We start from the raw sequence: 24,846 nt of genomic DNA on the forward strand, positions 1-24,846 counted from the left end.
CTGGAAGAACGGGATGTCCCTCAAAACCTGGGGTGTTCCTGGGTTTCTGGAACATCTTGTCACCTTGCTTGCTTGGAAGGGGGAGGGCAGAAATATTTGACTGGTCTTATGAATGATGTTGTTTGAAGTGCACCCATTTAGCAGGTATCAGTTTCATCACGTCATCTGCCTGATAGCTCTTTCAGGGGGTGTCTGCAGGGGCCACAAAACTGGGACAAAGCAGCATTTTATTTAATTTATTTGATTGATTGTAAAAAGTAACAGGGACACCCAGTTGGGCCCTGAAGACAGGAATGTTTCCAGTTTTCTGGGACACAGTGTAGCATAAAAACAATGGATTGTCTCACTTTCTCAACCCCACGTCCAGCTACTGGGTATTTCTGAAAAGGAAGGGAAATTCAGCCCAGAAGAAAAGAAGAAAGATTGGATTTCATTGGAAAGACAGTAACTGCTTTTTGTCAACTATAGCTAATCCTGGGGTAGATGAAATCTAGGTGTGAACCAGAAAGAAAGCCTTCCTGAAGCAGAATATTAAATAACCCTTGAGGCTGTTTGCAGAGAGCCAGACAGCAGTGTATGACTTGTGAATATCAAAATAATTATATTCCATAAAGCAAGGCAACTTTTTATGCTAGTAACGGAGATTAATATTTCAGACATGTTGCAAGAAAGATATATGGCTAATAGTGAAGCACAAAAGGAACTAATGGAAGATACTCTTTCACTTTGACAAAGCAGTTTTTATTGTGGGGAACCCATGTTTTCTATAGCAGTGCTGAGGAAGGATTATCCTTTACTACGCTCTCCATGACAGCATTGCAGAGGTACAAAGATACAAGGTGTGATAACTACTCCCAATACATTACGCACAGCAGGGAAGGAAACTGTTGCCCAGGGCTCTTGTAAGAGTTTGTTCCAAGTGAATAAAAAACAGCATAATAAAGCCAGTAGGGAAGATAGGATCCACCACCCTTCTTCCTCAATCTCTGTTCCCAGTGAAAAGAAACAGAACAAGGGGAAACAGTTAATTTTGATACTTCCAGATGGGAGCAGGGAGCCCTGTTTTAATTTGGAGGAAGGAATAGCTGTAGTGTAGGTAATACATACAAGGTATATTTCCCAGGGGAGTGAAATAGTAATTTGGTAACCCAAAAAATCAACATCATGCTGATCACTTTGTTTTTAACACTTTTTCTTGGAAAAGTTTAGTAGGTAAATGATGATAAAACATGTAAAATTCAATAAATATCACAAGGTATGTGGTAAAACCATTTCCAAGAGTTTAAATTTCAAAGCTGCATGCAGCATAAGATCCTTGCACAAAGCCCAGTTTGTGGCTTTAGGGCAGTGGTCTCCAAACCTTTCCTCTCATGCTCTCCTTTATCAGTAATAGAATGTGTCTGTGCCTCCCCACTCCCCAGCTGGGAGAGGAGCCATGGCCAGGAGTGGAAGGTGGGGGCCAAGGCACAGCCCAGAGCAGAGCCAGGCTGCAGCTGCAGTCGAGGGCATGGCTAGAATAGAGCTGGGGGCAGAGGAGGTTGAGTGGCGCTCCCTTCCCACCCTAGTTTGAGGACCACTGCTTTAGGGTAAAATGGCAGCGGTTAGCAAAGATAACTAAATGCTAGGGGACGCTCATTAGGGTTTACCACCTTGCACTCCAGCCAAGGTTCAGTTAAGCCCTGTATGTCCCCACCCCAAAGCACACCTGTTACACCCATCTTACCAAGCTCAAATCCTTTGCTCCTGACACAGGCTGCAGCTGCTGTACTGGGCAGTCTTCCTTTTGTTCCTCTGCAGCTGAAGAGCTGTTGGGTATTCACTTCTCTCTGCTGTCCTCTCCTGGTTGTCACTGAAATCATATCTGCCATTACCTGGCCTAGGTCTGACTTCTCTTCTCCCTCGCAGCTCAGTTCTGAGCTTCCTGGGTAGTTTACTAGTACCTCCTCCCAATCCTGCCAGCAGTCTGGGGACCCTGCTCATGATGGACTTGCACCAGTTCACTCCCACAGCACCTCTGAATAACATTCCTCTTCCCCCATTACATGTAGGAGCAGTGTGGAGCAAACAGAGATAATACTGAAGCAAACTGAGAATATGAAAACCGCACAAATAGCTCTCCCACACCCTGGCATAATTAAGGAGAGGCTCCAGTGCCTGGCAGAGGGAGCTGAAAATGAAAGTAAAGGGATAGCCTAGTCAAAATCAGGGAAGCTGGCAGCCTTCCTATCAATTGAGAAACAGAATACAAATCAGAAGAGATTACAGAGATACCTAGATCTGATAAAAACACACCTATGGTATTATTATAATAATATATAATTTGAACTTATACTGTTTTTTAAAGGGTTTTCAGATCACTTGTCTGTTAGTGAAACTTAAGCCCTTTGAGACATATAAACATCATTATTGCTAGTTTAAGGATGGGGAAACAGGCTAAATATGATTTAATGATTTACCTAAATTAACACAGTGAGTCTGTAGCAGAATTGGGAATACAGTTCAGCAGTACTGATTCCACTAGACCACATTTTGTATGCATACATTTTGTATGCTCTTTTGGGAGTTATATAATAAGAAGGCTATAGACAAACTGAAAAGTGCAGAAGAACAAACAACAAATGTTTGGGTTTTTAAAGATTACTTTTAGGTATTTTAAGAGGTTTGAAAAATTGTTTGTATTAATTTAAAAAAATGAGATTAAAAGGGTTTGAGATGAGGCTGAGACTTGAGAATGAAACCAGGGATGGCTGACAAAAATAATAAAATTGTGAGAATATATCAGGCAAAAATGATTTAATGGTAAAACCTGAAGAAAAGGAGACCAACGGTATGATGTGAATATAATAGTCTACAAATATCTGAGAAGTATTAAAGTAGAGGGATTATTTGTGTTTGAGAACGGCATGACAAGGAACAATGGCTTGGAACTAAATGACAATTTACCTAAAATAATATTGGAAGAGAAAATTCTTAACTGTTAAAGCAGTTTGTCATGGGAATAATCTATTTAAGGAGTGCCAATGGTTGATGTTTAGGCGTAGATTACATTACATGAGAAAATAGCGTAGATGGGAAATCCTTTGTTTCATGCATCAGGATGCTAGAAGACCCGGTAGGTTCTTGTCTATGCAGTTCTTATGGGTAATGTACTAAAAGCACAGTAAACTGATTTAGGGGCCATAAAAGGCTTGAAAGGAGATGTGCACTAACTGAAACTAGGGAAAGCATGAAAGTTACAGGTGTTCTAGCACAAGTCTTCTCTTGGTGGTAGGAGAAACTTCATCTTCAAAAGTATACAGAAAGGAAGCAGCATTACTTGAAACAAATACTAGGGCCTGCATTTCAGAGACCCACCGGAGTTATCCATTATATATATATATATATATATATATATATACACACACACACACACACACACACACACACACACACACACACACATATCATCTAAGGTTTTGATTTTTTTTTTAAAATAAATCATAGAGTTTAAGGACAGATGCGGGGGCCATTAGTTCATCTAGTCTGACCTCCAGTATATCACAGGCCATTAAATTTCACTCCGTTACCCCTGTATTGGGCCCAATAATCTGTGTTTAACTAAAACATAATTTGTATTTGGTTTAAGCATATCTTCCAGAGAGGCATCCAGTTTTGATTTGAAGACATGAAAAGATGTCTCCACCATTTCCCTTGGAAGTTTGTTCCAATGATATTCACTCTCACTGTTAAAAAAATTTATGCCTAATTTTGTATTTGTCTGTCTTGAGCGTCCAGCCATTGGCTCTTGTTACGCCTTTCTCCACGAGCTTAAAGAGCTATTTAATACTGAATATTTTCTACCTGTGTAGGTACTGTAGTTATGCACTATAATAAAATCACCTCTCATTTTTCTTTTTAATAAACTAAACATACTGAGCCCTTTTAATCTCTCCCTGTAAGGCATTTTCTCCAGCCTCAAATCATTTTTGTGGTTCTCTTCTGCACCCTCTCCAATTTTCCAGTATCCTTTTTAAAATGTGGACACTACAAGCAGACGCTGTACTCTAGTATTGGTCTCCCCACTGCCAAAAACAGAGGTGAAATAACCTCCCTGCTCCTACTCACTACTCCTTTGTTTATCCAAGGATTGCATTAGCCTTTTCTGCCACAGCATTGCACTGGAAGCTCATGTGGAGTTGCTGGTCCATTTGACCCCTAAATTCTTTTCAGGATCTCTGCTTTCTGGAATACATTTCCTCATTCTGTAGATATAGCTGGCATTCATTGTTCTTAGATGCATGTGGCTGTATTAAAATGCATTTTGTTTCAATGGGCCCAGCTTACTACGTGATCCAGATAATTCTGTGTGGCCGCCCTGTCATCATGTATCATTGTGCCATTTGCAAATTCTATCTGCAGTTATATTTACTTCCAGATCGTTGAGGAAATGTTGAATAGTATCGGTTAGCCAGTTCTTAATCATTTAATGTGTTTTATTGATAGTTTATAATGCTATTTTTTAATTAATGTTGTTCAGTACTAACTCAATGCCTTAGAAAAGTATATTACATCTACACAGTTACCATTATCAACCAAACTTTGATAACAAGTTTCAATCAAAGAATGAAATCAGGTTTGTTTGACAAGACCTATTTCTTCTTCAAGTGGTTGCAGATATGTATTCCACTTGGGTATACAGGTGCCCAGCGCATCAGTTGGAGAACTTTCCTTAGCAATGCCCCTCGGGGTGGTGCTTGCACCCTTCAGCCTTGTAGCCCCTCCCATGGCTACCCCCTTAGTTCCTTCTCATTGCCCACAGTTGAGTTGGCACGTTCAGTGTGGTGTTTCACCTCACTTTCCTCTATCATGATGTTTCTGTGGTTTTCTTATGTAAATAGTTAGTTTAGTAGTACCTTAAGGTTTTATTTAGTGTAGTAAGTAGAGTTTTTTGCCTGATGTGATGCCTTCACCAGGTTTTAAGCATTGTTTATCATTTGGGGTAGCTATCCCTACTGGTGACTCCCACACTCAGTGTTTATTGTGCTTTGTGGAAGGGCACATTAAGGAAAGGTGCTTCATCTGCAGGTTATTCGATAAAAGACCCGTGGCACAGCTGCTGCTGGCCCAGGTCAGTTGACTCAGGCTCACGGGCTTAGGTTGTGGGGCTATAAAATTGCAGTGTAGATGTTCAGGCTTGGGCTGCAACCCAGGCTCTGAGACCCTACGAAGCAGGAGGGTCTCAAAGCCCTACGTTTCAATTTTATAGCCATTCAGCCCAATTCCAGTGAGCCCAAGTCAGCTGACCCGAGGTCTGAGACTCAATGCTGTGAATTTTTTTTAAATCACGGTTTAGACATACCGAAGAGAACTCAGGTGGCTATAGACTTGTACTTGAAGAAGCACCTTATGGAGCAGGCCATGAGGTCCACTTACGCTCTCTGGGGACTGCCACAGATTATCGGGCCCCCAGAAAGCGCCTGAGCTGCTACGGGCTGGGGCTTCACAACCAGATTTGGATTCCTCACCCAGGAAGAAGGGGGAGCGTTCTCCTGCCTCTGTTCCTCTAAGGAAAAAGAACCCACAAAATGGACTGAGGCTGTTCCAGAGCTCAGTGAGATTCCTCCTCCCTGTTGCGGAGGAGTGCAGACCAGCAATGTGAATCTTCAGTACTCAGGATAGAGCTGGACAATCCACTCGCTCTCCAATACTGAGGCGAGATCAGATGGATGCCATACTATAAACTCCCATACTGTCCAAAGGGTGTCCACTGAGTCCGGTACCGATGAGAGTGGTGATGGCACCAACGGTTTCTGCACTGGCAGCATATCAGGCATCAGCAGACTTGCTGTGTTTTTCTGTTCCTGATTCTCCACTACGCAGGAACATTTGACTGTGCTGGCGGCTTCTTTCGTGTCCTGAGTGCTGCATGGACTGGATCTAGACTTGTTGTCGGTACTGTCGTCCACACAGCCTCATATCTAAGGGTCAGGGTTGCAGTCAGCTTCCTGCTTGGTACCAAGAGCATTGCCAGCACAGTGATTGCAGTATTCTACATCTCTGGGTCTGATATCAATTTCATCCTCTGTATCGGTACCAGCTTCAGGAATGAAAGTGAGTGCAATGCCTTTGTCAGTACTCAGTGCCAACTATTGTACCATCATTGGTGCCGATGAGACCTGCGTATAGGGCTGTGGATGACACGCAGTGTTTACTGGCTTCACTGGAGCAGCTCCTCCATTACTATCAGACTACTTGGAAGGGTCTTCAGGACTGAGTTTGGAGACTTTTCCTTCGCCATACCATTCTTGAGAGTCGTTGAGACTTCCTGGGAGTCACCCTAGATACAGAGATTGGTATTGCTTCCGCAGGGATAAAGGTTCCTGGCCTAGCTCCTACTGGCCACCAGTGCCGTATCCCTATCGACAATGGCCTCCTTGGAAATCCCGGGGAGTTCCTCATTCGCTGAGGTCCCAGTCTTCCACTCGTTCCAGGGTGAGGTCACACATTCCTCTGGTAGTGTCCCCTCATGATCCACCTGTGCTGCAGCCACAGACTGAGGTGACTCCCTATGAGTTGGTGCAGACCGATCCTATATTAGTCATGCATTGCCACAGGAGATTCCACTGATCCTGCTTCCCTCTTCTTCCTCGTCAGCAAATGAGGCTACAGAGCCAGATTATTCATCTCTGGTGTCAGAGGATTTTAAAATCACATCAAGATCTCCTGAGACAAATAGTGTCACCCTTGGGTATTCAAGCGGCGTTTGTTCAGGAGAACACCCATACATTAGTGAATAGTCTTCAGTCCTCTGCTCCTGCCAGAGTCACTCTCCCTATAAATGAAGTGATGTTAGAGTCTGCCAAATCTCTGTGAAATACCCCAGTGTCTTTAAAAGCAAAGCATAGTGATAAGAGGTATTATGTCCCCAGGCAGGGTTTTGAGCATTTTTTTTCTCACATTCAGCTCCTAATTCTCTTGTTGTGATGGCTGCAAACAACAGATTATGACACGAGAGATATAAATCCACACCTAAAGACAAACAGTCTAAGAGGCTAGTCTTGATAGGGAGAAAAGTTTATTCAACCTCTTAATTACAAATGTGTATTGCGAAACAGCAGGTATTATCATTTAAGTATGATTTGTGAATTGGGATGCTATGTCCAAGTTTATGGATAAGTTGTGAGAATCCTCCAAGGAAGAGTTTAAGGCAGGGGTCTCAAAGTCCCGTCCCCCGGGCCATCGGCGGCCCAAGAACCTCTCCACTACGGCCCGCAGAGGAGAGACCCATGCAGACGCACTGCCGGCTCTGTCTGCTGCAGGAGCTGCCTGCCGCAGCTCCCATTGGCTGGGGGAGAGGAACAGAGATACATCACTAGTCGCCGGGCAGAGTCAGCCATGGAGGCAGCAGCACTTTTTTCCACAATGAATATAAATAAGTCAAAATACTGAACACAACTGTCTGATGCACCCCTTGCTGCAATCCTGAAGGTTTCAACTGCTCAGTCACTGAGGCTAAACATCTGACAGAACTGAAGCATTGCCAGGTGTCTGGCAAGCACTAAAAACTCTCTGGCAGGCGAAGAATTGTATAAAGTTGTATGACAGTTTTATTATTTCTAAGAAATTTGAAATAAAAAATACAACATAAACAATTTATTTTCTGAACACCATCTTCAGTGACATTATTGGCTCGCTGGGAGGATTTTAGAATGGGCACTGGCCCTAAGGTAAATTGAGTTTGAGACCCCTGGTTTACAGCATTCATTGCAGAAGGCCGTTTGGTGGCCAAGATGTCTTTGCAATCGGCACTGGACAGCAGATCCTTCATCCAGATTTATGGCCGCCTCTGTAATAAAGAGAAGGACCTAGTGATTACAGAACTCCGGCATAGCTCCTGAGGTCCAATAGAGCACAGAGGAGGACTTACTTTTCGATGATTGGTTTTGTTTTCTGAGAAAACTAACAAGACATTGCATCCTTTTAAGGACTCTTGTGTTATTTTGCAGTCACTGTGGGTTTATAGCAGGCCACAAAGAGACATTGTTATGAGTCAACAGCAACACTAGCAATACCATCTACCTTGATACTTCTGACAGTCATATTAGCCTGCTAGGCAGCAAGACTTCCCGAGAAAGGGGCATAAATCACCAGAAGAGAAGACCTGGGTCCAGATTTGATCAACCAGCCCTTCTTCCACCACCTTTGGGCATGCAGCCTATTTGACTTTCGTATTGAGGGCAGCATACCAATGGTGAAGTTATTGACCATATCTCCAAAGTTCAAGGACAGGCTTCTGAAGTGCTTGGGAAACAATAACTATGGACAAGGTGATCCTAAGCACTCTGGGATCAGGTTATACCATCCAATTTCTGTCCATTCTCCCCTCCTACCTCCTTCAGCAGGTCCAAATTCTGGGGGCTTTTAGAGAGGAAGTTCATCATCAGGGAAAGGAATTCTGCTTCTGTTCCTTCCTGATCCCCAAGCCCAAAGGAGGGATGAGAGCTATCCTTGATCTTCATGGTCTCAACAAATACATCAGATACGGAGATTCTGCATGGATATCCAGACTACTATTCTCCCCACACTGGATCACAATGACTGGTTTGCTGCTCTAGATCTTCAGGATGCCTGTTTCCACGTGCAGATTTTCCCAGGCCACAGGATATTTCTGAGATTTGTAGTGGCAGTGCAGCATTATCAATATATGGTGCTCCCTTTGGCCTGTCCTCAGCCCTACATGTATTTACCAGATGCATGACTGTAGTGGTGACCTATGTCAGGAAAATGGGAATTCACATCTTTTCTTATCTGGATGATTGGTTACTGAGGGACAAGTCCAAAGACCACATTCTCTGCCACATCCAGTTCACACTTTTGTCTTTTTGATCACCTGGGTCTAATTTAGAACAAAGGGAAGTCACACCTAATACCAACTCAAAAAACAGAGTTCATTGGGGCCCTACTAGACTATACAAGTTTGAGGGCTTTCCTGCTGATCGAGAGATTTCAGGCAATTCACCAACTATGTCTATCCCTCTGGTCTCATGATCACCCATCAGCTACAATCTGTGTGTGCCTAAAGTTACTAGGGCATATGGTGGCATGCAGTTAGGTAGTCCAACATGCAAGATTGCATTTGTGTTCTCATCAAGGCTGGATGAAACTAGTCTAGCTCCCAGATAGTAAGTTGAAGGACAGCTTAGTATGAGTACCACCAAACATCCTGGACTCCCTACAGTGGAGGACAGATCAGTTCAATGTTTGTCCGGTGTTCCCTTTGTCCACCCTTCTCCAACCAGGACTATAGTTCCCAGTATATTCACAATGGGCTGGGGAGCACATCTAGGGTCATTGCAAGTTCTGGAAGTTTCCCTTTGTATCATTTTTCTGGAGCTTTGCGCTATTTACAGTGAATGTCTGGCCTTTCAGTCTCAGATCAGGGGTACAGCGGTTCATATCCTTAACGACCATATCATTGAAATATATTATGTGAACAAGCAGGGAGGGGCTAGTTCCACCCACCTTGCCAGGAAGTGATAAAATTTTGGTATCTGTGCATCAAGGAGGTGATTACCCCCACAGCGGCTCACTTACTTAGTGTTCAGAATCAGTTAGCCAACCACCTCAACAGTTTTTTATCCTAGAATCATGATTGGTCCTTGAAGAACAACGTATTGAGATCCATCTTCAGAGATTGGAGTATTGCAGTGATAGACTTGTTTGCAACAAAAGACAACAGGAAATGCAGTCAGTTGTAATCTCGAGTGGGGCCCAGTCTAGGCTCTTTAATCAGTGCCTTCCATTTGAATTGGGGATCAGAGCTGATGTATACTTTAATTCTTCAGGTTATCCTGAAACTGCAGTTGGATCATACCAAACTGATACTCTCATCGCCAGCTTGCCCAAGACAAGGCTGGTTCTCTGATCTTCTTGACCTGTCTGACATCCCAAATACTTTCCCCTCCTCCCTTCTGATGCACTGAGCAGTCTGCATCTGTTGACGTGGATGCTATATGGTTAGATGAGGGGGAAGGACATTGCTTGGAAGCAGGGCACTGAGTGTTACTTAACAGCAGAAAGCTTTCTACTAAACGACATATTTTATCAAATGGAAGCATTATTCTGTTTGGTCACTAGCTCTGGGAATCCAGCCAAAGCAAGCATGCATTCAGGATGTTCTGGATTATCTGTTGCTTCTTAAGTCATCAGGTCTGTCTCTCAGCTCCTTGAGCGTCTGCTTAATGAGGATATTGACATTCCACTGTTTTAAGGGAAGATAATTTTTTCTAACTCCCTGATATGCAGATTTTTTAAAAGGGATTGTCTGTCTCCAAGTCATCAGTCGTCTTGACTCGGTCTCTTATGCAGATCATGTGAAGGGTCAGGTGGTTTCCAAGCAGACAGTTCCCAGATGGATTACTTCCAGCATTATGGCAGCATATGAAGTGGCTCAGTCTGCACCTCCTCAAAGACCAGTGACTCATTCAACAAGGGCCCAAATGGCTTCAGTCACATTCCTCAGTGATGTTCTATATTAGACATTTGCAGAGCAGCTACCATTGTCTTCAGTATATATTTTTACCAAGCATTATGTTAGTACGACTGCATCAAGGTCAGATGCAAACTTTGGGAAGGCAGTTTTGCAGTTGTTCTTTAGCCCCACCTCCTTTAGTTATTGCTTTTGAGTGGCCTTAGTGGAATACATATCTGCAACTACTCGAAGAAATAAACTAGTAACTTACCTGAACTGTAACTGTTTTTCTCTAAGATGTGGGTGCAGATGTAGATTCTACGACCCACCCTACATCCCCTCATCAGAATTATTAGCTTTGGATTCTGGTGCGAAGGAACTGAAGGGAGTCAGGGCAGCGTTGCCCTTATAGCAGGGGAGAGGCTATAGGACTGAAAGGCATGAGTGCCTTTGCAAAGTTCTCAGACTGTGATGCACACTTTGAGTGGAATACTGCACATCTGCACCAATATCTCAAACAACAACAGTTACAGTACAGGTAATTAATTTTTTTTCCATGAAACTATGTTGACCGGCAAGAATCATATTCCTATCCTTTAATTCTTTTTCAGGTGAGTCTGATATCAGCTCTTCCATTATTTTGCTCAGGCTAGCCCAACCTATATTAACCCTTTTTGAACATTGTCACAACATTAACACTCTTTCAGTTTTCTGGCATTTCCCCAATATCCCAAGATGTGTTAAAAATTAACATCAGGAGGACCAGAGATCTCCTCAGCTAACTCTTTTAGGACTCTTGAATGCCAGATATCTGGGCATGCTGATTTAAAAATATTTACTCCCAGTAGATGTTGTTTTACATCTTCCTTAGTTTATTAATGACCTGGAAGGTACTTCATCCTCAGTGATAAGAATACATAATCCTGCTTCTTTCCAAATACAGAAAAGAAATATTTATTAAACACTTCTGTCTTTTCTGTGTCATTATTAACAATTCTAGTAATGGGTCTGTACCCTTGTTGGGATTTCTTTTGTTACTAATACACGTCAAAAACTTCTTGACTTTAGTCCTGCCAACTATGGATTTTTCCTATCTTTAGTTTCTGATTTTTTATACTTCATAGCTTCAAATTTATATCAATCACTTTTTAAAATTTGTTTTGTTTTGGGGTTTTTTTTTGCGGGGGGCGGGGGGGGGGGGTTGCTATTTTTCTATTTGCTGCCTTCACTTTTCCACTGAACTAGGAATGGGCTTTTAGCTAAAGTTGTCCTCTTCCTTGATTGTGGAATCATGGCTTTTTGGCCATCTAATAAACTCTTCTTAAAGAACTCACAATTTTCCTCCCAATCAATTTAATTCATATTTTTCCTCAGCTTTTGAAAATTAGCCTTTTTGAAGTGCCAAATGTATACATTACTGGTTGGGATTTTCCTTTGTTTGCCCATCCTGAATGTAATTTGGGTCATGATTGTATTTCTTTCCCCTTCCTCTCCCCCTCCCCGCCCCCACCAATTCATTCAGTAAAAAGATAAGGCACCATTTATATCAGTGATCTCTTGGAGAAAAACTAAAGTTTTCTGTAATGATAGGTTTCAGAGTAGCAGCTGTGTTAGTCTGTACATTGGCCAAACCGGACAGTCTCTACGTAAAAGAATAAATGGACACAAATCAGACGTCAAGAATTAGAACATTCAAAAACCAGTCGGAGAACGCATCAGTCTCTCTGGTCACTCGTTTACGGACCTAAAAGTCGCAATTCTCCAACAAAAAAACTTCAAAAACAGACTCCAACGAGAGACTGCAGAATTGGAATTAATTTGCAAACTGGACACCATTAAATTAGGCTTGAATAAAGACTGGGAGTGGATGTGTCATTACACAAAGTAAAACTATTTCCCCATGTTTATTTTCCCCCCTACTGTTCCTCACACATTCTTGTCAACTGCTGGAAATGGCCCACCTTGATTATCACTACAAAAGGGTTTTTTTCTCTCCTGCTGGTAATAGCTCACCTTACCTGATCACTCTAGTTACAGTGTGAATGGTAACACCCATTATTTCATGTTCTATGTGTATATAAAATCCCCCTACTGTATTTTCCACTGCATGCATCCGATGAAGTGAGCTGTAGCTCACGAAAGCTTATGCTCAAATAAATGTTAGTCTTTAACTTTAACTGCCACAAGTACTCCTTTTCTTTTTAAAGTTTTCTGGTCCCTAAGCAACCAACAGCTTCCAGCTCTGTGATTGATTAATCATTATCTGTCATCATGAGGTCCAAGATAATTGCCTTGTGTTGAATGCAATACCTTTAGTGTTAGAAAATTATGTATAATTTTTAGAAATTCTAATGATGTTTTACTTCTGGCTACATGAGACCTCCAGCATGTCTCCAAAAGTAAAGTCCCCCATAATATCACAAGTTTTCTTTCTACACGTTACAGACAACAGGTGTTTAAGGAGCAATTCATCCTATTCTCTGGTTTGATTTGGTGGTCTAAAACTTACCCAAGCTAGTAACCCCTCCTGGGCTTTGTTAGTTAGCTCATTGGTCCATATGCATTCAAGACTCTGTAATTCTGAGTTATCAGTAAGTATAAAACAAGTAAGTTCTCTGCCATTATTCTTGTTTTAGCATATTTACTCCATTATTTTTAATAATAAAATAGAGAATCTATTTTGGGGGACACTTTTGCCCCTTTTTATTGCTTATCAGTGTTTTTAAATGTATCTATATAAAAATAAAAATGTGTCTTGAAAACTTATTCAGCTTTATTTTTACATAATAAAAACTACTTGACTTTGAGTTAAATTGGCCATGATTTCTTGTATTCATAAATTACTGTAGTTCAATCATCTCTAAGAAGACTAAAGCTTTTCTCCAAGAAGTCATTTTTATATAAATGGGGTCTTATCTTTTCACTGAATGAGTGGGAGGGGAATACACGCAGAGGGCCAAGTTCTGTGGCAATGTTGAAGTGAGACTATAGCAGGAAAAGCAGGTATAGGGGATATGCTTTATCTTACACCCTTGTGTTGCTTTGGGTGCAATCACCTTGTAACTTATACTGGTTTCACATACCTACTGAATGCAGAGTGGGTATAAGTTACGCTTCAGTTTTGCCCATTTTCTGAGCAACTTACAAAACCATTTTTTCCACCACAGAATTTGGCCCTCTTTGACAGTTGCATCTAATTAATACCAGATCTGGATATTGCTATGCTACACAATTCTTTTATGGTTTGATATGTGTATGATTTATACAAATCTCAAGGCTCTGGGTGCTTTTGCCATATTAAAACCTACGATCACACTGATAAAACAAAAATTCCTAACTCTTCAAAACCAGGGAAAGGGAAGGTGGATGTGCTCCAGCCACAGATCCCAGCCCTTCAGTCACACATTCCAGCTTTCCGCTCACCTTCCTCAAAAGCCTGGAGAAAGAGAGGTTATGCAGCATGCCCTGAAGATCAATAGACTTTTGGGCTATTTTGGACCAAGGTTCCAAAGTTCAGGGCCCCTCACAGAGAATACCCTGTCAGCAGCTCCTTCTCTTTCAAACTAAGGGAACTCCAGCCCTGGCACCTCTGCCAGCTGCAGCAATGCAGCATGGGAAGAGGCAGTTTCTCAAACAGGTAAGTCCTAAGTCACTTGGTGCTTTGTATGAAAAATCCAGTATCTTGAACTCCACTCAAAGTCAGGAGGTAGCCATTGCACATCTCAGAGCACTGGCAACTTATGCTCCTGGCAAAAAAACTCCACTTAACAGACATATTGTGTTAGCATATTTCAGTTTCTATCTTGATTCAGAAGAAGATGCACAGTTAACAATATAAAATTTTTGAGAATGAGCACAATTGTAAACATTCTCTGCTCTCTTAAAATGTTTGCAATGATAATGTCCTTAGTTAATAAATTTGATTTGTGCTTCAAAAGAAACATTTAATAAAACTGTGATAAGGGGAAACTTTGTGCTGCACCCATCCAGTTAATGCATTTTCTTTTTAACTATAGTATGTACACAGTTTAAAGGTCTGTAAGACAATGATTAGACTAAACAACTTCTTATACTCTGACTCATCAGAAGTATCTGTGTCTGGGATGGCCTGGTGCTCTAGGTTATCCTGGGGGTTAAAATTAAAGGCTAGCTCAGTCTTTAGCACCCATTACTGGATAACTAATGTGATGCTGATTTTTAAAAAAAAGTCTCCAGAGGCAATCAGAAGCCGGTAAGCCTAACTTCAATATCAGGCAAATTGGCTGAAACTACAGCAAAGAACAGAATGATCAGACATATAGATGAACACAGCATCTTGAGGAAGATGGTTTTTGTAAAGGGAAATCATGCCTCACCAATCTGTTAGAATTCGTTGTGGGGGTCAAAAAGCATGTGGACATGGGTGATCCAGTGGACATAGTGTACTTTGATTTTCAGAAAGCCTTTGACAAGGTCCCCACATCCCTGGCAATCATGCTATAGGAGGGAAGGTCCTCTCATGTTTACAAGGTAGAAAACAAAGGGTAGGAATAGATGGTCAGTTTTCACAGTGGAGAGAGGTAAATAGCAGGGTCCCCCAAGGATCTGCAGTGGACCAGTGCTGATGAACCTATTCATAAATGATCCAGAAAATGGGGCAAACAGTGAGGTGGCAAAGTTTGCAGATGATACAAAATTATTCATGATAGTTAAGTCCAAAACTGATTGCAAAGAGTTAACAAAAGGAGCTCACAAAACTGGGTGACTAGGCAAGAAAATGGCAGATGAAATTCAGTGTTAATAAATGCAAATTAATGCACATTAGAAAATATAATCCCAACTGTACATACAAAATGATGGAGTCTAAATTAGCTATTGACTCCAAGATCTTTTTCTTGAATGGTGTCATGGTTAGTTCTCAGAAAACATCAGTTCAATGTGCAGCAGCAGTCAAAAGAGCTAACAAAATGTTAGGAACTATTGGGAAAGGGATAAATAAGAAGACAGAAAATACCATAATGTCACTATGTAAGTCCATGGTATGACCACGCCTTGAATACTGCATGCAGTTCTGGTTGCCACATCTCAAAAAAGTTGCATTAGAATTGGAGACAGTACAGAGAAGGGCAGCAAAAAAGATTAGGGGTATGGAACAGCTTCCATGTGAGGAGAGCTTAAAATGCTGGGGCTGTTCATCTTGGGAAAGAGACAACTGAGAGGGATATGACACAGGTGTGAATGGTGTAGAGAAAGTGAATAAGGAAATGTTATTTGCCCCTACACACAAACCAAGAGTCATCCAATGAAATTAATAGGCTGCAGGTTTAAAAAAAAAAATAAGAAAGTACTTCACACAATGCACAGTCAACCTGTGAAACTTGTTGCTAGGGGATGTTGTGAAGGCCAAAAGTATAACAGGGTTCAAAAAAGAATTAGATAAGGTCATGTAGGACAGGTCCATCAATAGCTATTAGCCAAAGATGGTCAGATGCGCAACCCCATACTCTGGCTGTCCCTACACCTCTGACTACCGGAAGCTGGGAGTGGATGACAGGATATGGATCACGGAATAAATTGCACTGTTCTCTTCTGGAACCAGCCACTGTTGAAAGACAGGTTTCAGAGTAGCAGCCATGTTAGTCTGTATCCACAAAAAAGAAAAGGAGGACTTACGGCACCTTAGAGACTCACAAAGTTATTTGAGCATAAGCTTTTGTGATGAAGTGAGCTGTAGCTCACGAAAGCTTATGCTCAAATAAATTTGTTCGTCTCTAAGGTGCCACAAGTCCTCCTTTTCTTTTTGTTGAAAGACAGGGTACTGGGCTAGGTGGGCCATTGGTCTGACCCTGTGTAGCCGTTCTTGGCCAAGCAAGCAGAAGCTGAGAAAGCAGCAGAGGTGACACTTGTACTTACTGGTGAAGATTTGGTCTGCTACACAAATATCCCCTTTGATTCATGTTTAGGACAGTCTGTCTGGAATAATGCCCCGAGAGCATCACCAGAGAATTTGCGTGCCATCTGGATGTATATTTGGTGAAAAAGTAGTTGAGCACACCCTGTCTGACAAGAGGAATGCCTCAAAGAGGGTGGGGCAAGGAGTGGAATAATGGAGATGTTTTCATTATGGCTTTTTAACAATACCTGGGCTTAAAGCTCTGTGCCTCTTTATCATGAATGTTATCTATCTGGATTTGTTTTCCTGGGGAGGGCTTGAGCTGGCAGGCAATATGAGGATGGATGTTGGATGGATGGACAAAGAATTGTGCGTCTTCACTATATGTCTGCTCATTTGCATGTCAGCCAGTAAAGTCAAAGCATTTTAGGATTAAAATAAATTTCTTTATTAAACAAAAATAAATCCGATCTTGCTCACCTCTTGCTATTGAATTGAGAATGTTACATTTGTTAATGCCATAAATATACTGTTAAAAAGGTCAAATTATACAGAGCTCATTATTGCTGAGCTTATTCTTGAAAGGACAAATTAAGCTGATTGTTTATTTATTAATTCTTAAAATTGTATTAAAATATATTTTAGGGTCTGCTAAACTCATTAGGGAGACTGTTAAAGTTGCCAGGTTCAAAATGTGACTTCTTTCCCTCTAATCCCCAAAATACATATAATCTTTTGGGACCCTTCCAAGCAAGAGAATGTTCTATGGATATTTATTAATTAATGTTAATACTGCCAATAGCAAAACACACAATCATGATGAACACTGTACAGCAAAAAAAAAAAAAAGTGTTTGCCTATTATTGGAGGAATAAAATCTTTATATAAAAAGACTAATTTTAAATTTCAAGATTCCAAAGAGGAATTATAAATAGTGGGGAAAATGGATCGTAAAAAGGAAAAGTATATACCTTGACCCATATAATTGGTTCTCAAAACTTCCATGCTTTGAAAAATGGCCATTTATGTAAATACCTAATTGAACGAAATATTACATGTTTGCAAAGTATCTCATTTTTAGTCTGGTCCCAGGATATTATGTGACTTCATTCAGATGTTCTTATATAACTGTGTCTAATTCATAATAAAATGTAGAAATAAGTCAAAAAACTGTAAATCCTGTGGTACAGAAAATACAACTTGAAGACTCTTTCTTTGGTTTTGCAGTGTTCCTGTTCCTGTAGTCAGTCTAGAGAAAATTCCTAACCTAGTGAAGGCAGATGGTGCCAATGTTAAAATGAATTCTACAACCACCACCACCACCACCTCCTCCTCAGCCTCTTCATCCACCATCCCTGCTCCAACTTTGATTAAATCTGCTTTGACATCTAAGTCAGTGCCACCATCACCAGAAAAGATTCTGAACGGCAAAGGAATTCTAGCTCCTTCAATAGACAAGAAACACCAAAACGGCACTAAAAGCAGTAACAAGCCTTACAAAAGACTTTCAGGTGAGTGATATTGTACTGCGCCTTTTGAGATAGTCCATCATTCTTCATTAATAATTTTTGTAGCTGAGGAGTAATATATTGTAATATGCTATAGCTATGTTTTACTGTAAGATGCTGTTTTTAATATGAATAGTTAGCCTGCAAGCCCTTGCCATATGGATAAAATATTTCCTTAACAAAATACAAGTTCATTTTGGCTTAGAATTAACCTGGGTGGTTAACTATTTGTCCTCAGTTGTCCAGCAGATAAAATGTAGACTATCTAGGGAATAAATGCAGTAAAATAAAAGGGCAACAGGCTCTCCCTTTTTAATTTATTTTTAGCCATATTGAACAAATTTGCTGCAAACCAGTGTAGTAATGATAACTTACCAAGATTTAGTATTGTTCTCCAGTCACTCCAATTGAATACTTGAGATTTGCGTTATTAATGTATATCTTGTAGCTGAGGGCCCATGCTGCCAGGTGGCTATAATTCATAAAGTTGTGTGTAAAAAAGCCAAAAATGTCTGAGAACTTAAATATTGGACAGTAACAGACTGTGAATCACAGTGATGATTGAACCTTGTGATATTCTAAACAGAAAAAGCTCTCTACCTTGCTTGAAGCTGTTTCCATCACTTCACACTGACACAACAGACATCGTAGGGCTTCAAAGTGGGGTTATTGTGTGTGCTGGTTTTGTTGTTGGGTGGGGGATTGTGTTAATTTGTGTGTGGGTTGTGTTGTGCTGGGAGAGCTGTGTGGATTTGTTTGAGTGGAAAATGAGAGGTGTATGCTCTGACAAGAGGCTATGTGAGTTTGGGGTAGTTGTGTGTGCTGGTTATGTTGTTGTGTGAGTGGTGTTGATTTGTGCCGGTGACAGTTGGGTGCATGGGTGTGGCAGTTGGGCCACATAATCTATGCAGTGTCCCTCATTCAGCCAGTGAAAATGTGCATGCAAATTAGCTACAGAGTAAGGGTGGTGATTGGTTGAGTTACCTCTGGTATCACAATGGTCTGAGTCTCTTGACATGGCATAGATACATGCCTTCTCTAGTTGTACACTGCACAGGTGTAATTTGTAAAGTCAGAATGGCTGAGAACTTAAAAACTGGACCGTAACAGGCTGCAAAACCCAGTGATGATTCACCCTGTTAATAATCCGAACAAAAAGAGCTCTCAGTCACGTTTCTAGCTGCTTCCATCGCTTTATACTGACTCAACAGACAACAGTTTTAGGCTTCAAAATGACTCACGTGACATTCCTGGACTCTTATTATATACATGTGGTTAGTTCAACTGAGAAACATAACTTCTGCCACTTGCAAGGTGTCCATTGGATGTGCCATCAGTAAGTGTCTTTCATGTTAAACATCATGTCTGTACTAATGAATGAGCTTTTCAGGGATATTGTTATGTGGCTCCAGTGTGTTCGTTGTGTAGCTGTGCAATACAGTGACTCATCTTACTCTCAGGAAATGCTTACAATTTTGCATTGTTATACCTTTAAAAGGGACAAAAACTTAGAGTATATGCTGTGTACAACATTCTGTTTTTAATTTTGGTAAGAAGGCAGTATGATACAAAAACGTCACCCTAATCTGATGGGACTTCACCCTATCACACTGTAAAATAATTTTTACGCTTTTATTTTTTCTTAAATATCAGGCAATACTACACAGATTTAGAGAAGAGACACTGGTGCTAGGTAAATCTTGTCTCTCATTTCTTCTTCCACCACAAGTGAAGAGGGCTGCACACGTGTACATCCACACACAGAGAGCAAAACTGGGGTCTGGTTTCTCTTAATGGGGAGGAGGAGGTAGGATTTGGGGAGGCTGCACAATCTGTGGTCAAGACCTGCGCAATCTTCTCTGTGGTGAGAAGGCAGAATATGGGCCTGTTGATCTGTCACTTTGCAGATCCACCAACGGAGCAAGAGGATAAGCATCATGGAAGAAACTGGAGCTCAAGGATGCAGTAGCAATTACAAAGTGCCCACTGCTTTACAGCCAGAGGGGAGGATTTTTCCCCAGAGCTGAGCCAGGCCAGTTGCAGGACTCTGGGCAGAGAATTTGCTGCCAAAAGCAGAAAATACATTTTTGTTCTGAATGAAGGAAAACAAAATGTCTGAGTTAGGTTTTCCAGCAAAAGTAACTGAATCAGGTTTACTGCATCAGAAGCTGCACAGGGCCTATTCATCCATTGGCAGCACACTGAGATTTGGGCAGGAAATTTCTTGTGTGAATTGAAAGTCTGATTTTCCTATTGGCAGTGCTATACAGATTAGGCTGTGCGCTTGATAGAAAGTTAATTGATTCTGTTTCCCAAATGTGTGTTGTGACACCACTGATTAGTTATAAAATAATTTATAAAGGTGAATGCTATTATTTGTAATTGAGTTTAAAGTATAACCCAGGTTTCTGTACACTGAATAACGTTGTTGTTTTTTTAATTTTCTCACATTTGGCAGTTAGTATTATGGCCTTGTTAGAATGGCTTGACTCCAAAACAGTGCAAGGTGTGTTTTCTAAGACTGTGTGGGGTATGGAACAGTGCCATTGCGCGAAAGCATTTAGTATGGTGTCTTCTTTCTTAACTAGTTAAAGGTGCCTCACAGGAAAACTTTTTTCCTAAGGTTTTGCAGTTGACCATACCAAAATTCAACAAAGCTGAAAGTACTTAGCATAAATGACTCATTTATCTTTTTTCACCTAACGTTTCATTTACTAGGATCTAATTTATTATTCCAATGAACAAACACAGGGCATTGTGTTCTACCAGAAAACAAGTTTAAGATACCAATGGAAAGAATGATTTAAGGAAACATTAAAATTTTTAGGAGCTTAAGTTCAAAATTCAGCTTAGATCTCTCTTCCCTGGACAATGGGAGCTTGTCTTCACTGCATTGTTAGCTCAAGCTGTGACTCAGGTTTTGCCCCTAAGTAGACAACAGGACAGACACACTGTATCTCTAGCTCAAGTTAAGTGGTGCTTTAAGCTCAAGCTAGCTGGTCTGTAAGGGGGCTGCATTGAAGCTCAAATGCTGCTGATGCTCAAGCAAGTAATGCGGTGGGGATGCAGCAGCTCACAACTCATCTGTTAATCTGATCACTCTGTGTAGCTCAGGTGCTGTTTTGCAGTGTGGTTGCTCTCACGCCACTCTCACTTGACCTAGGCTAGCTCCAGTGGAGTAACTCGAGTGAGCTAATTCAAGCTAATTCTTGCAGTGAAAACAAGCGCTAGCTGATGGGCTCAGTCTTCAAACTCCCAGCCTTGCTCCACAGACGACTGTAGGGGTTGTATACACTGATGTTGTATTTATAAATATTTACTGTATATGCAACAGTCATTAGAGTGACTAATTATTCTGAAGAAGTCATCACAGTATGGGGCCTTCTTTCATATTGCTTAACTAGGGCTATAGTAGTGCTAGAGTCGTTCCACACTGGCACTGACTCAGCAAATTTTGCCAGTTCACCATATCTGCCAATATATGAAAATTTGCTTGGGGGAAATCTCCAAATAGGCTAGGACTCTGTCGTCGTACTTTGTGGTCATTCTGGTGGATGTTAAGCTATTTTTTCACATGAATATCTTGATTGCCGGAGCCACAAAACTGGTAGTTTTCAGGTTGTTCTTTAAAGATCTGTTCTGTTACCAGACCTAGAATCCACTAAATCCTGCCTTCTCTGCCCCACTTATTGATGCATCACCATGATACAGTTTGTGATTGTTCATCACAATGATGCAAGTAAAGTAAGTTGTGAGAACATATAAATGTTTTATACAGGTTGTCCCTCAACGCGGTTGGTTTCCCACCATTATTACACACAATTCGGCACAGGCTGAGCTGAAGATCTGAGGGTTAGTAAAAGATTCTTTGGAATATACCCAGGACTTAATATACTTGTTTTACACACTAAGTGGGCAGGGTAATTTTTAGGTTCATCTCAGTCTCTTGCTGCAGAAGTGGAGCCAGTCATCTCAGTCCCGGCAATGGACTTAAACTGGTTTATATCAGTTTTACTTCCTTCTCACAGCCCTGCCCTCTATCTTTACCCTACATCCTTGAGTGAGGCTAAAGCTCTTTCTATGGCTGAAGGCTGGTTCTTGTTGGGGGTGGTCAGGGATGCTGCCCTCCTCCCTGTGACAAAGTCTGAGCAGGGAGAGAGGTAGCCCGCCTGGAGAGCTGCGAGAGGCAGTCTCAGGGATCAGTGTCCCCTAGCAGCAAACTGGAAGAACTGAATCTGGAAAAAATAGCCTTTTTCCATTCTAAATCCCATTTATGGACAAAGCTAAAGAACTGGAAGCCCCCTCTACATAGGACTATCTGCTGATTTGCAAGCTGTGGCTATAGGTCGTAGAGTTTACTCCCTCCTCTTCGTTCTGCCAAGACTATAATGTTGCTCTAAGCCACCCACTGCAGCTGCTCCAGAGAAATGCTTGCACTCTCCGATTTTGGAGGATCAGTGTGTCAACCCTGCAGCATGCCCAGGCTATGCCAGTGCAGATCTGTGACAATCCAAGGTCACATTTACAACTGGGACTCTGACCTGACATAATGGATACTCTTACTCTCTGGGAATCCAAGAGCTCTGTTTTTATCATTGCTTAGCAAGAAGGTGGTGATCTTTCCACTTAGACATGGACTTCACCATAGAGCAGTTTGGTGTACATGGCTACTCTTGGAAAGATTGCTCAACTACAAGAATCTGTGGTTTACCTGCTTACTTAGCAGTGTTCCTTGCACAGAGTATATTATGTCATTGCTCTGTAGGTCATACAGGCTTCCAGTTTTTCTGGCTGCAAATCAGGATGTTGGCTCATATCTCTAAAGCCCTGCATAGTTTGGGACCTAGCTGTCTTAGGAACTGCTTTTTTCCTCCTACTCCATCCTAGTAGTTTTTGATCAGTCAGGATTTTCTGACAGTTCCCAGTTTTGTGTGTTCCTGAGGCTGGAGGGCTAATGTTTTTAGTGGAGAACTCTTGGTTGTTGAATTTGCTTCCATGTGGTCCTACGGTCTGAGCTTATGGGTGTTCAGGGCATATAGCAAGGCTTGTCCATTCACTCCATCTTTCTCTTGTCGTTCTTTTTAGTTACAGTTTTGTCAGTATAGTTTGTTTTAATTTGGTGGGGCAAAGGAGGAGATTATGTAAATGAGCCTAGAACAACACATTATATACATTTAACAGCATAACTTAAATAATTGACTCATACAATTGTCCTGTGAACATACATTTTGATGTATTAAGTATTTCTGTAGTTTCGTCTTATTTAGTGTACACACAAGCCCTTTAGTGTCTGCTATGCGTCAAGGGCCACAGCAGCATCTACTACGCAGGACAGATTTCATTGCCATTGTAGTTTTCCAATAGTGATGGTGCTGACCACCATTTCAGGTGTATGCACCTGCTCTAGAATGCCTTGTTATCCCCTCTTTCTGCCATGTCCCTTTTTCCAGGGGTCAACAACACAAATACTAATTTAACATTTTGTTTATAATTAAGTTCTAAAAAATATGTATAACTCAGTACTCAGATCTGTCAGTCACTAGCACATCTAGGAAGTAAGTGTTGTCTACCTATTGCAAGTAGTTGGAGTCAGAAATCAGATTCTACTCCCAGCTCTGCCACTGACATGCTGTATGACCTTAAGCAAGTCCCCTAACTTCATTGTGTGCCTCGGTTTACCCATCTTTAAAATGGGGATGATAATTCATACCCTGTCTCAGCAGGGATGTTGAGATTTATTGTTTGTAAAGCATTTTTGGATCTTAAATTAAAGGTTCTATATAGATTTAAAGTATTTATTAGTGGCATTCAGAAAACTGCACAATTGTACAAACATAGAGTTGAGGGAATTGTTGAATGACCGAGCTATTTTCTCCATTATGTATGTGACAGTGGAATTGCGATAAATGAAAGGGGAGGGGTCACTCCCTTTTATGGACCCAGCCAGCCAGTTAGCTATAAAAAGCCCTCTTAGTAGCTATTCTCTACTTGCTTTACCTGTAAAGGGTTAAAAAGTTTCCCTGCATAGGTAAAAGGAAGGAGTGGGAACCTAACCAAAAAAGCCAATGGGAAAGCTAGAACTTTTCAAAATTGGGAAAATACTCCCCCTTTCTGTCTGTTGTGGTTCTCCGGAGAGAGGGGGACAGAGCAGTGATGCTGTAAAAAACTTTGGGCCAGGTATGAAAATCATGGAATATCATGGTTGGAAGGGACCTCAGGAGGTCATCTAGTCCAACCCCCTGTTCAAAGCAGGACCAATCCCCAATTTTTGCCCCAGATCCCTAAATGGCCCCCTCAAGGATTGAGCTCACAACCCTGGGTTTAGCAGGGTAATGCTCAAACCACTGAGCTATCCCTCAGATCATACCTAGAAACTACTCATTTGAAACTTTAGATATGTAAGTAGATCAGGAAATGTCTAGGAAGACGCAATTCAGTTTGTCTTTTTTTTCTTTATGGCTTGTGGACTCCTCTGTGCTAACCCCAGTGCTTTTGTTTTGCTTGTAACCTTTAAGCTGGATCTCAAGAAGCTATTGTGATGCTTAATCCTTGTAATTGTTTTCTTTAAAAACCTAGCAAAAATCCTAAATTCAGATGTATTTTATTTCTCTTTTTTTAAATAAAATTTACCTTTTTTAAGAACAGGATTGGCTTTTTGTGTCCCTAAGAGGTTTGTGCACATGTTGTTTAATTAGCTTGGTGGCAACAGCTGATTTCCTTTATTTCCGTTCTCAGCTCTTCCCCGGAGTGGGGATGAAAGGGCTTGAGGGTACCCCACAGGAAGGAATTCCCAAATGCGCCTTCCTAGGTTCTCAAAGAGGTTTTTGCACTTGGGTGGTGGTCTGCCCATCCAAGGTCAGAGAAAAGCTGTAACCTTGGGAGTTTAACACAAGACTGGAGTGGCCAGTATTAATTTTTAGAATCCTTGCGGGCCCCCACCTTCTGCACTCAAAGTGCCAGAGTAGGGAATCAGCCTTGACAGGAATACAAATAGCTATGCATATATCTATCAAAAC

At 41.3% G+C, this 24,846-nt stretch overlaps 1 protein-coding gene across 5 annotated transcripts in view; it reads left to right on the forward strand.

Moving 5' to 3' along the window:
* ATXN7L1 (ataxin 7 like 1) overlaps nucleotides 1-24,846 on the forward strand; it is a 198,650-nt gene that overhangs the window by 138,741 nt on the left and 35,063 nt on the right. For 4 of the 5 annotated variants that reach the window (XM_074942478.1, XM_074942479.1, XM_074942480.1 and 1 more), the window contains one exon: nucleotides 17,550-17,833. In XM_074942478.1, coding sequence (XP_074798579.1) covers nucleotides 17,550-17,833 — 284 coding nt within the window. Of the gene's footprint in view, nucleotides 1-13,957; nucleotides 14,088-17,549; nucleotides 17,834-24,846 lie in introns of those variants that run through there. The other variant, XM_074942483.1, reaches the window with a different exon arrangement.

Source organism: Natator depressus, chromosome 1 (assembly GCF_965152275.1).
Source record: "Natator depressus isolate rNatDep1 chromosome 1, rNatDep2.hap1, whole genome shotgun sequence".
Taxonomy (NCBI): domain Eukaryota; kingdom Metazoa; phylum Chordata; order Testudines; family Cheloniidae; genus Natator; species Natator depressus.